Genomic DNA, 12,521 nt, shown 5'->3' on the forward strand with positions numbered 1-12,521 from the left:
AAATTTTTTTAAAAGTTAATCACTAGAAAAATGTAATACACCCAAAGTTTTTTTTTTTTAACTTTCCTAATTTATCTTTAGGTCTGCACATCCATCTAATGAAAATATCATGTGGTCTTTATGTTTTGTGTAATAACCTCTTGACTTTAATAATGTTGCAGTTTTCATCCTCATTAGTAAAATAAATCTTTAATTTAGAATTGCATGACTTATGTATGTTTACATTTCTGCGTTGTTTTAGGTGAATTCACTTCCTTTAGGATATTGTATTTTCTACTTCTAATGCACTTACTACACATTTATATTGTGACAACCGAATCAGTAATTACATAGAATATTTTTACCAGCATCATTATCATTTGTGATGGCTGGGTATTCATGATTCGATTTGACTAATTTTTTATTCTTTTTAAAATGTTTTTAATTCATAGAGTTTAATCCAGACATTATTGACATTTTGAGTACTCCAGAAAATGCAGCTCAAAGCAAGACCTCAGTTTCCCCAACTGAATTTTCTGGAGAAAATATTCGTCATGAACAGCCTTCCACTTGCAATCCATTTCAGAAAGAAGTGTTCACATATCTGGTAGAAGGATTCAAAGTATCAACTGTAAGTAAATTAATTATGTGGGAAATGTTCATTCACACAAAAGGAGTAGAGGTTTATGTGTCTGTGTTTTATGCTTTCAAAACATAGTCCTACTATTTCAGAGTTTTCTGAAACTCAGACAACTTGAATTTTAATTATGGAATAAAATGTATTGCTAATTTACCCTTTCCAAAAGGACTCACTTCATCAGCATTAGTTTTTAAGTCTGTAACTTGAAAGTTATTCTCTAATATTGTAATTTAGTTAATAAAATCAGCAACAGAAAAGAGTAGGAAGATGACAACTGCTGAGAGTTTAAACTGATAAGCTGTTTTTAAAGGACTTTATAGCTACTTATTCTAGAATTATTATTATTATTCTGAACAATTATGAAGTGTAGGTCTTGGCTTAATCAAATCCAACACCTTCAAAATTATATAGAGAATACTGACAAGTGTCAGACTCCATTTACCATTGACTCACTTGGGTTTCTGTGGATCCCTCGCAGTTGGCCATAGAAAGCAAATTGGTCAGTACACTCCATGGATACCAAAGGCAGATCTAATTCTAGCAGAACTCATAAATCATGACTCTGTCAATCTCTAAATCTAAGCTAGATATTGGTGTCTGCAAGTTCTACTTAAAATCAAGTCATTTACACAGGACCCCTAGGATTAGGAGAGATGGGAGAGCCATTTCTAAAACTCAGAATAAACTCTAAAATTTACTGATTTCAGTTTTTAAACCAGATATAGGATATTTGGTCAGGATTGGGTTAGCCTTAGTGGGACCACAATCAAAAGAGCTTACTTGGTTATTCGTTAGTGGATATTGGTGGTCAGTTTATGTGCAGGGTTTTTTTGTTTTTTTTTTCCTCAACATATGGAGGTTCCCAGGCTAGGGGTTGAATCGGAGCTGCAACTGTTGGCCTGCACCACAGCCACAGCAACACAGGATCTAAGCCACATCTGCAACCTACATCACAGCTTACTGCAACGCCGGGTCCTTAACCTACTGAGCAAGGCCAGGGATCAAACCTGCATCCTCATGGATCCTAGTTGAGTTCATTAATGCTAAGCCACAACGGGACTCCAATATGCAGTTCTTATAATATGGACATTTATACTAAATATTTCAGTACTAATTCAGGTCTTTATTAGAAAACCTTTCTCTTTTATGCTGCAAAAATCAGTGTTGGCTTATCTACGATTGTTCTTTGATGGCTCGCTTTTTTTTTTTTTTTTTTTTTTTTTTTTTTTTAAGTTTAAAATTTCCAAGCCCTGGAGTTCCTATCGTGGCTCAGCAGTAACAAACCTGACTAATATCCATGAGGATATGCGTTCGATCCCTGGCCTTGCTCAGTGGGTTAAGGATCCAGCATTGCCATAAGCTGTGGTGTAGGTCACAGACACAGCTCAGATTCTGCATTTCTGTGCCTGTGGTGTAGGCCAGGAGCTATAGCTCCAATTTGACCCCTAGCCTGGGAACTTCCATGTGCCCCTCATACTGCCCTAAAAAGTCCAAAAAAAAAAAAAAAAATTTCAAGCCCTAGGTAGTTTTTTGTCTTTTTTTGTTGTTGTTGTTTTCATTTTTGTTTTTGTCTTTTTAGGGCCACAATCACAGCATATGGAGGTTCCCAGGCTAGGGGTCGAATTGGAGCTGTAGCTGCCGGCCTACACCACAGCCACAGCAATGTTGGATCCAAGCCATGTCTGTGACCTACACCACAGCTCACGGCAACACTGGATCCTTAACCTACTTAGCAAGGCCAGGGATCGAATCCCGTGTCCTCATGGATACTAGTCGAGTTCGTTAACCACTGAGCCACAACAGGAACTCCTAAGCCCTAGGTAATTTTTTTAAAGTGATTTAGGACTTTAGCTTCTTTATCGCTACAGTAGAAAATTGACAGAACACTGTAAACCATCTATAATGGAAAAAATAAAAATCATTATAATAAAAAATAAATAAAATTGTGATAAAATATACATAACATAAAATTTATGATTTTAACAACTTTTAAGTTGTATAAATCAGTCCATTGACATTGTTGTGCAACCACCACCACTACCCATCTTTCAGAACTTTTTCCATTATCCCAAACAAACTCTGTCCCCATTAAACAATAGCTCCCCATCAGTCTCTCCCCTAGCCCCTGATAAACCATCATTCTACTTTCTATGAATTTGACATTCTAGATACCTCATATGAGTTATCATATAACATATAATATTTGCCTTTTTTTGCTTATGACATTTCATTATTCATTTCAGTGTAATGTTTTCAAGTTCATTCGTATTGAGGCATGTATCAGAACTTCATTCCTGGAGTTCCTGTTGTGGCTCAGTGGTTAACGAATCCGACTAGGAACCATGAGGTTGCGGGTTCGGTCCCTGGCCTTGCTCAGTGGGTTAACGATCCGGCGTTGCCGTGAGCTGTGGTGTAGGTTGCAGACGCGGCTCAGATCCCGCGTTGCTGTGGCTCTGGCGTAGGCCAGTGGCTGTAGCTCCGATTCAACCCCTAGCCCGGGAACCTCCATATGCCGCGGGAGCGGCCCAAGAAGTAGCAACAACAGCAACAACAAAAGACAAAAAAAAAAAAAAAAAGACAAAAAAAAAAAAAAAACAACTTCATTCCTGGAAGTTCCCTGGTGACCTAGTGGTTAGGACCACTGCAGTCCAGGTTCAATCCCTGGTCTGAGAACTGAGATCCTATATCAAGCCACTGCTGTGGTGAAAGAAAGAACTTCATTCTTTTTTAAGGCTGAGCAATATTCTATTCTGTATATACAGTACACTTTGTTTATTCATTCATCTATCCATGGATATTTGTATTGTTTCTGCCTTTGGCTATTTTGAACAGTGCTGCTATAAAATTCGTCTCTTTTAAACATCCATTTGTATGGATGTATGCCTTTCCAATTTCAGCTTTTAAAAAAATTATACAATAAAACATGTTCCATGTTTTTTAGGGGTGTGTTGAGGTTAGTATATTATTGCTTAAGAAATCTGATTCTAGGAGTTCCCATCGTGGCACAGTGGTTAGTGAATCCGACTAGGAACCATGAGGGTGTGGGTTCAATCCCTGACCTTGCTCAGTGGGTTAAGGATCCAGTGTTGTCGTGAGCTGTGGTGCAGGTCACACATGTGGTTTGAATCCCGTGTTGCTGTGGCTCTGGCGCAGGCCAGCAGCAACAGCTCCGATTAGACCCCTAGCCTGGGAACCTCCATTTGCCTCGGGAGCGGCCCTAGAAAAGGCAAAAAGATAAAAATGAAAGAAAGAAAGAAAGAAAGAAAGAAAGAAAGAAAGAAAGAAAGAAAGAAAGAAAGAAAGAAAGAAAGAAAGAAAGAAAGGAAGGAAGGAAGGAAGGAAGGAAGGAAGAAAGAAAAGAAAAGAAAGAAAGAAAGAAGAAATCTGGTTCTAATTCATTCCTGTTTTGATTTAAGGGTTCAGGTAAAATCAGTGGTTCCAGACAGCAATGGGCTAAAATCTTATGGTCATGTAAAGAAACCTTCCGAATGCAGTTTGGGAGACTGCTAGTGCATATTTTGTCACCAGCCCACCCTTCACAAGAGAGAAAGCAAATTTTCGAAATAGTTCGTGAACCAAATCATCAGGAAATACTTCGAGACTGTCTCAGCCCATCCCTGCAGGTAAGTAACCCAGTACTTCATAAGTAAAAACTATAGTCAGATATAAAACTGAACAGAATAAGAACTGACATTAAACTATATTTTCATGCCAAACACCATAAATACAGTTTTCTTACCAAATATTTGCTGAGGTCCTTCTTCAGATGCTCCTTACCAGACTCACTTTGACCTTGCTATTTATTTCTCATTTCTTTTTCCAGTGTTTAAGAAGTTCTCTCTCTGAGTTCTTATAAGATCCTTTGCAATTTGTTACTAAATCTTAAAGAGTGGAGACTTTTTTTTTAAGCATTATATTATCCATGAAACATCTATATGGAATAGGTCAAACAACAGTACTTGTAACATATTTTGAAAATATTTACAGTAAGTTAAACAGAAAACTATTTGTTGATCATTTTGAATAATAAAATGCTTAAAGAATTTCAGAATCAATCACTTAATAAGAAAAAGATGGAGAACTTTAAATGGTACAACCATTTTAGACAGCTCTTAGGCAGTTTATTACAAATTTGAACAGACCCTTAACCTGTGACCCTAAAATTCCATTTTTAAGTACTTACCTAAGAGAAATTAAAACACATGTCCATAAAAAGACTAGTAGGAGAACATCCATGACAGCGCTTTTACTAATAGCCAGAAGCTGGAAATAACCCAAATGTCTGTCAGTAAGATAGTGTATAACTAAGTTGTGATGTTTATACAATAGATTATTACAGACTGCTAATATGCCTGCCAGTATGGATGAAGCACAAAGTCATTGTGTTGACAAAAGGCACAGTCAGACACCAAAGAATAGACATTCTGTGGTTCCATTCATGGGAAGCCCAAGGGCAGGCACAGTTACGATATGGTCATAGAGTTCAGGACAGTAGTCGTCTCTGTGAGGAGGGGTCACTGCAAGGGGTGGAAGGAAACTCCCTTTGGTAATAAAAATGTACTGTGTCTTACTTTGGATACTGGTTATGTGGGTGTATACAGTTGTCAAAACTCATAGAAATGAACACTTAACATCTATATGCTTCACTGAATGTAAATTATACCCCCATCATAAAGTATTAAATGATATTTAAGAAAGGACAGGTATCCCTTTTATATCCCTGGCAAACTCAGATATAGCGTATTAGGAACCAAAAGGTTATAGTTTTGAAGTGATACTTTTAGGTCCTCTTTCCAGAATTAAGACTCTCTCAAGTACATTCAGGGCCTTATCTTCCCTTTCCCAAGGCAGAAGCACGAATAGCCCCCTAGTTTCCTTCTGTGGAGAATTCAGAATTGGTGCCGACCTTCTAAATCCAACCCTGAAGTTCCCAGTCCTTTCCTACCAGCTTTCCTTCTCTGCTCTCCATTTCTGCTGATGGTTATCCTTACTGATTTTGTTTGGCTTGAAACACTGCAACTGTGGTTGGCTTTCTCCTCTCATGAATCCATTTTATGACCAGGACTAGTCATTTAGCCCTGTCTTTCTCTGTAGTCTGCCCACCCATCCTAGTGCAGACTTTCACCCATTATGCTTGGATAACCTCAAAAAAAGAACGCCATATCACCATTACCAGGCTTTCATTTTTCTTTGTAGTATTTTCAAACAAACGTCCAGTATCAAATCAGTTACCTGTAAATACTTCAGTATGTATCTCTGACTGATAGAACTTTTTTAAAACTTATCACTCTTAATCATGGTAAAAATCCATCCTTATTATCATCTAATACCCCGTGTTTAAATTTTCCCAAATTTCTTATAATTTTTTAAATAACTTTCATGATTCTGGATCCAAACAAGGCCCACACACCACATTTATTTGATATATGCTGCATCTCTTTTTTTAATTGAAGTATAGATGATTTACAATGTTGTATTATTTTTTCCTGTACAACAAAGTGATTCAGTTTGATATATATATATATTTTTCCATTATGATTTATCCAGGACATTGGATATAGTTCCCTGTGTTGTATATAGTAGGAACTTATTCATTCCTTCCATATGTAGTAGTCAACACCTACTCACCCTAAACTGGATCCACGACCCACTGAGCAAGGCAAAGGATCTAACCCGAGTCCTCATGGATTCTAGTCATAGTCATACGACTGAGCCACAACAGGAACTCCTGTGTTTTTATTTATTTATTTATTTATTTATTTATTGGATGCACCTACGATGTATAGAGAAGTTCTTGGACCAGGGATTGAACCTGTGCCACAGCAGCAACCTGAGCCTTAGCAGTGACAATGCCAGATCATTAACCCCCTGAGCCACCAGGAAATTCCTACATTTGCTTTTAATTATATAAAATGTCTACCTGATTCCAAAGTCAAAATTGTGAAACAGCATATTTGAAGGGGTTCTAGCTTTTATCTCTATATCCTTCACTCATTCTTTCCTTTTCTCTGTAAGTAACCATCTTTATTTGGTTTTTATTTCTTTTGGAGATATAAGCAAATCTGTACACAAACACACATACATATGCAGGTGTATACATTATCTCCCTCACTTCTTAATTCAAAGAAAGATATTGAATGATACACATCCTTTTCACTTTACTTTCTTCAACTAACAGTGTATCATAGCAATCGTTCCACAGCATCACAGAGAGATCTTCTAAGGCCTTTTTACAGCTGCCTGCAGGCTGTATTCCATTTGTAATCGGCCTGATTTTTAAAGTCCCAGGCTTCTCTTCTGCTGTTATAACTTGAGTCTGATTAACTCTCCAGTCTTTACCTCCTCCTCTTCTCAAGATAGCCCCATCTTTGTCTCTCGTAACCTCTTCACATCCCTACCGACATGCTGCTTTGTTCATGTTGTCCAGCGCCGCTCTCTTCTCTTTTGTCTCTCGGCACATTCTGTCTGTTTAGCCACGCACCCAGATCACACTGGGCCACCTTCAGAGTCTTCCTTCCTTTCTTAGTCCGCTCAGACTCTTCCTTCTTAGAAACTTCATTGAAGATTTTAGTTTTACACATTTTAGCATTTTACTATTTTCTAAGGATTTGTGTTTCATAGATTTATTTCCTCAAATCAGCCTTTGAGAGCTGAAAACAAGACTCTGTGTGTGTGTATCCAATAATACCTTTTCTAGTTCTAGGAACTATGGCCACTAAATGATTGATCAAAGGATATTAAAGATGAGATATTAGAAATAACTTCAGTGTCTAGGAAAATCATGTATTTCTTCAAATATTCAGAATGAATTAAAAACAGCTCTGATAGTTTTTCAAGATGATTTTTAAATGTCACTGAGTACTAAACTGAAATATTTTTAGAGTTATATCAAGAACATTACCTCTCAGATACACACATGAAAATATTCTAGTCTTTTACCCTCTCTCTCTATTTGCCAACTCTTCAGGCCTTTCACTTGCAGAGCATCTGTTCATTTTTCTCTTTTGGTCAGGTAGCAGCTGTCTCTTGACTAATTTAAAATGTTGCATTAAAATGAGCTTTGCTATTTTCATCATTGCATATGTTCATCTTAGGCTTTTGGGAAATGACATGATGTGATACAGCATGTTAATTTAAATATCACCCAAAATGTTAGAGTTTCCAAATCCATTTGTTGACTATTCACAGTTTAAAATATCATAAACCCAAATGTGGTGATAACTGTATTAGTCAAAGTTTTTAAAAAGTTAAATTTTGCATGTTTAACTTGATAACAAAGTTAATGTATACATAATACATAGAGCACACATAACAATCAGGTATAGTATCTATAGCATGAAAGGGCCACTTAAAAAATCATGAATCAGGAGTTCCAGCTGTGGTATGGTGGGTTAATGTCTCTGTGGAGGTTCAATCCCTGGCCTGGGGCGGTGGGTTAGGCATCCACTATTGTTGCAGCTGTAGTTTAGGTTTACAAAACCTTGTGTATTTGCTTTTTGCTTTTTCCTTCTTTTCTTTCCTTCCGCCCTCCTCCCCGCCCTCTGTCTCTTTCCATCTTTCTTTCCTTTCTTCCTTTCTCTCTTTCTTCCTTTTTTTACCTTTTACAGTGAAATTTTTCAAATGTACTAAGAAAAATAGAAAGTGAGTACTGTATGAATACCGTATGACCATCACGTAGGTCTAACAGTTGTTAATATTTTTATCATATTAGCATCGTTTCTTTTTTCTGAAGTATTTTAAAGTGGCTTATAGAAATTATGATATTTTTCAAAGGACATTTTCTTATGTAACCATAACAGTATTATACCTAACAACATTAGCATACACTCTAAATGTCATCATATACTCAGTGTATAATCATTTGACAATTTCTTCAGTTGTCTCCAGAATGTCATTTTCAGCTGATTTATTTAAGCCAATCCAATTAAATAAATCCAGCAGTATAAATTAATTTACTGTTAAATAATTTAAATGTAAGAAATAAAAATTCATTATGACACAAAAAATTTGTTACCTTTTTTTTTTTTTTAAAGCATGGAGCCAAGTTAGTTTTATATTTGTCAGAGTTAATACATAATCACCACAGTGAATTGACTGAAGATGAACTAGACACAGCAGAACTGCTCATGAATGCTTTAAAATTATGTGGTCATAAGTGCAGCCCTCCCAGTGCATTGACAAAATCAGACCTTATTAAAGTGATCAAAGAGGTGAGTCGGCAAAACCATAAGAAACAGTTTTCTTAAGAGATCTCACTGAATATCATTAAATCATGATTGGAAGATTTTTTTTTATTGCAGAACACCATTGATGATGAATTTGAAATGATAATTTTTTTTTTTACTGTATATACTTTTTTTTTTTTTTTACTGCAAGAGAACATATAGGCCTATTTTAAGTAGCATTTTATTCTCTGTGGTCGTCCTTATCCATTATCACTGACTTTCAGGGAAGGAAAGAATTTAATAGAGACAAGCAAGTTGAATCATCACCCTTAAGTTCTGAGTTTGTTAGTGAAAAAGCAAAATAAGCAAGCAAGCAACTGTGCAAACCCATCAGGTTTGGCAACCCTGGTTAACTGTTTCACCCTAATTTCTGTGACCCAAATTGTGTGGAAACAAAGGGGGAAATATTATTCAAGTGGTTAATGTATTTTAATGTTCTGGTCTCCTGGGGACAATATTTTCTCCTCTATTAACTTGGTTTTAAAGTTAGTTTGTTATAGAGTTCTCTTGTGGCACAATGGGTCAAGAATTAAGTGTTGTCACTGTAGCGGTTCAGGTTGCTGCTGTGGCACAGGTTCAGTTCTTGCCATGGGTGTGGCCAAAGAATTTTTTTTAATTTTTTTAACTTAAAAAAACAAATTTTAAAGTAAATAAATAAAATTAGTTTGTTGGGCTCTGGGCCAGTGTTAAATGATAAATGGTATTTTATGTAGCATCTTATTATCTAAATCTTTTAGGAACAAAAGAAATATGAAACTGAAGAAAGTGTGAATAAAGCCAACTGGCAGAAAACAGTTAATAATAATCAGCAAAGGTAGGATTTTACGTGTTCTAAAGGCTTTGTCTTTTAGGAACCCATTAGATTTCACATATACTTTTAGTTTAAAAGCCCCATGTTTTGATATACATTTAATGTTCCACATATGCTTACCTGATGGACATCTTGTTTGTTTAGTCTCTTTCAGCGTCTTGATTCAAAATCAAAGGATATATCTAAAATAGCTGCAGATATCACCCAGGCAGTGTCTCTCTCTCAAGGAACTGAGAGAAAAAAGGTGATCCAGCACATCAGAGGAATGTATAAAGTGGATCTGAGTGCCAGCAGGCACTGGCAGGAGCTTATCCAGCAACTGACGCATGATAGGTAAGCAATGTGGGAGGATGTTTTGGGGTTGTCTCACATGCATGGTTTATGTATTGATGTTGTTTTCATCCCAGAATAAAGACTAACATTATCTCATTAGATTGCATATTTTTTGTTCTATCATTTGTGATTTATTTCACCTTGAAGAATAATCCCATGAGGACTTTTTTTTTTTTAATTTGGGGGAGGAGAAAAAGAATGAGAAGGAGAGGCATTAGTTCTTCCAGAGAGTAAAATATTGGCTTTAATTTAAAGTATGATCTTTGCAAAAGGATGGAGGAATCACTGAAACAGGATAGTTGGGGAATAGATCTTTTTCTAGTTAAGGCTTTACTAATACAGTTAAAAAGATCACAAATAATAAAAAGAGGGAAATTAAAATATTATACTCTGAATGATGATAACTGATTAGTATGATTTGGGGGTCCTAAAATACACTAAACATTATACACTAAAGAAAATTCCAGGTTGAACAAATGAATTAAACTCAAAAAGTTTATAAATTAGAAGAAAATAGAGTATTTATCAGCTCTGATGGACAGATAACTCTCTAAGATCAAACATAGTAGAAGAAACTATAAAAAAGAAATGCATGGCTTTAAAATGTAATTTTTCCCAGTGTATTTAATAAGCATAGCAATAACAAAAAGTGAAAATTCATTTTCAGCAAATATATCAGAGTTGACATTTTTATTATTTTAAAAAGCCGTAAAGATTTGAAAGTAAGATATTAAGATCCCAAAAGTTTGAATGAGCAAACGACATAAGTATACTCTTCACATAAAACAAGTGGAATTAATAGACATGAAAAAATATTGAATATTTCTAGAGGCTAATTTAGTTTTTTTAAACTTTTAGATTCTATACTTTACCTTTTATGTTACAAAAAAATTTTTTTTCTTTTTTTTTAATTTTTTTTTTATTTTCCCACTGTACAGCAAGGGGGTCAGGTTATCCTTACATGTATACATTACAATTACATTTTTCCCCCACCCTTTCTTCTGTTGCAACATGAGTATCTAGACAAAGTTCTCAATGCTATTCAGCAGGATCTCCTTGTAAATCTATTCTAGGTTGTGTCTGAGAAGCCCAAGCTCCCGATCCCTCCCACTCCCTCCCCCTCCCATCAGGCAGCCACAAGTCTCTTCTCCAAGTCCATGATTTTCTTTTCTGAGGAAAATATTTCAAAATATGGAAAAGCAATAAACATAACAGTTTTCATCTCTGCATTATTTTGCTAGTGAATGAATTGGAAACAACTTAGATAGTAATAGTAATAGAGTTAAATTCATTATGATGCATCCACTCAGTATAATATTAGCCATTTAAAGTGGTGATAATAGGAGTTCCTGTCGTGGCTCAGTGGTTAACAAATCCGACTAGGAACCATGAGGTTGTGGGTTCGATTCCTGGCCTCACGCAGTGGGTTAAGGATCCAGCGTTGCCGTGAGCTGTGGTGTAGGTCGCAGACACGGCTTGGATCCCACATTGCTGTGGCTGTGGTATAGGCCATCAGCTACAGCTCCAATTGGACCTCTAGCCTAGGAACCTCCATATGCTGCAGGTGCGGCCCTAGAAAAGGCAAAAGACAAAAAAATAAAAAATGAAGTGGTGATAATAAAGATTATAATGTGTTCAGTGAAAAAGGCAGGATATGAAAATGTATATACATAATAATTGCAATTTTTAAAAATGAAAGAAAACAGTCACTACTAGTATTTTGGTATGTTTAGGGTAGTAGGATTAAGATAATTTTTTCTCTTTTCTATTTCTTTTTTTTTTCAAGAGCACACTTTGCCTTTGTTATTAAATATTTGAATATTCTTCATATTCAACAAAACACTACAGTTTGAAGAAGTATGTGTTTAACAACTTCAGGGTCTCTTTTCTATTTCTAAAAATGTATTTAATGCGATTCTACTGCTTCCTTTCTTTTAAAATACTAATTTATGGAGTTCTCGCTGTGGCACAATGGGTTAAGGATCTGGCATAGGTCATATCTACTGCTCAAATTCAGTCCCTGGCCCAGGAACTTCCATATGCCATGGGTGTAGCCAAGAAAAGAAAAAGAAAAAAAAAGTCAAAGAAAGTACTAATTTATTTTAAAACATTTTAAGAAGTGTGATTATTATAAAAATGAACTAACTTTATTTGCTATATTAGATAGTAGGAAAATGGGAAATGAAAAAAAATGAGTTTGGAAAACTGATTTTTTTCCTTTAGTTAATCATACTAAGTCCAATATATTGCTAAAGCATGCATAGTAATAATGTTATATCTTTTTAAAAATTGAGAGATACAAGAAACTGGTAGTCGCACTTGCCTCTCGACTAGGAGACTGGGATTCCAGAGCACAAGGATACTTACTCTTTAATGTTATTCTTGGGTACTGTGTATATGCATTCTCTCATCTAATCATGTAAATAATTAGGGTTTCTCAATTGAATAGATCAATTTTGATTTATTTATTCAGTTTCTATAATGATTTTTTAAAAGCTAGAAGTACTTCAGATTGCCCCTGAAACCTTTTCTC

General features: G+C 35.6%; 1 protein-coding gene across 6 annotated transcripts in view; it reads left to right on the top strand.

The window, feature by feature from the left end:
• The window catches only part of LYST (lysosomal trafficking regulator), a 200,495-nt gene that overhangs the window by 131,896 nt on the left and 56,078 nt on the right, over nucleotides 1-12,521 (top strand). For all 6 annotated transcript variants that reach the window (XM_021073151.2, XM_084996832.1, XM_021073152.2 and 3 more), the window contains 5 exons: nucleotides 432-610; nucleotides 4,036-4,242; nucleotides 8,653-8,829; nucleotides 9,582-9,658; nucleotides 9,800-9,988. In XM_021073151.2, the coding sequence (XP_020928810.2) occupies nucleotides 432-610; nucleotides 4,036-4,242; nucleotides 8,653-8,829; nucleotides 9,582-9,658; nucleotides 9,800-9,988 (829 nt within the window). The remainder of the gene's footprint in view (nucleotides 1-431; nucleotides 611-4,035; nucleotides 4,243-8,652; nucleotides 8,830-9,581; nucleotides 9,659-9,799; nucleotides 9,989-12,521) is intronic.

This window comes from Sus scrofa, chromosome 14 (assembly GCF_054392235.1).
Source record: "Sus scrofa isolate SSC_HxYL_T2T_F1_AM1 chromosome 14, Sscrofa_HxYL_maternal_Yorkshire_Landrace_v2.0, whole genome shotgun sequence".
NCBI classification, from domain to species: domain Eukaryota; kingdom Metazoa; phylum Chordata; class Mammalia; order Artiodactyla; family Suidae; genus Sus; species Sus scrofa.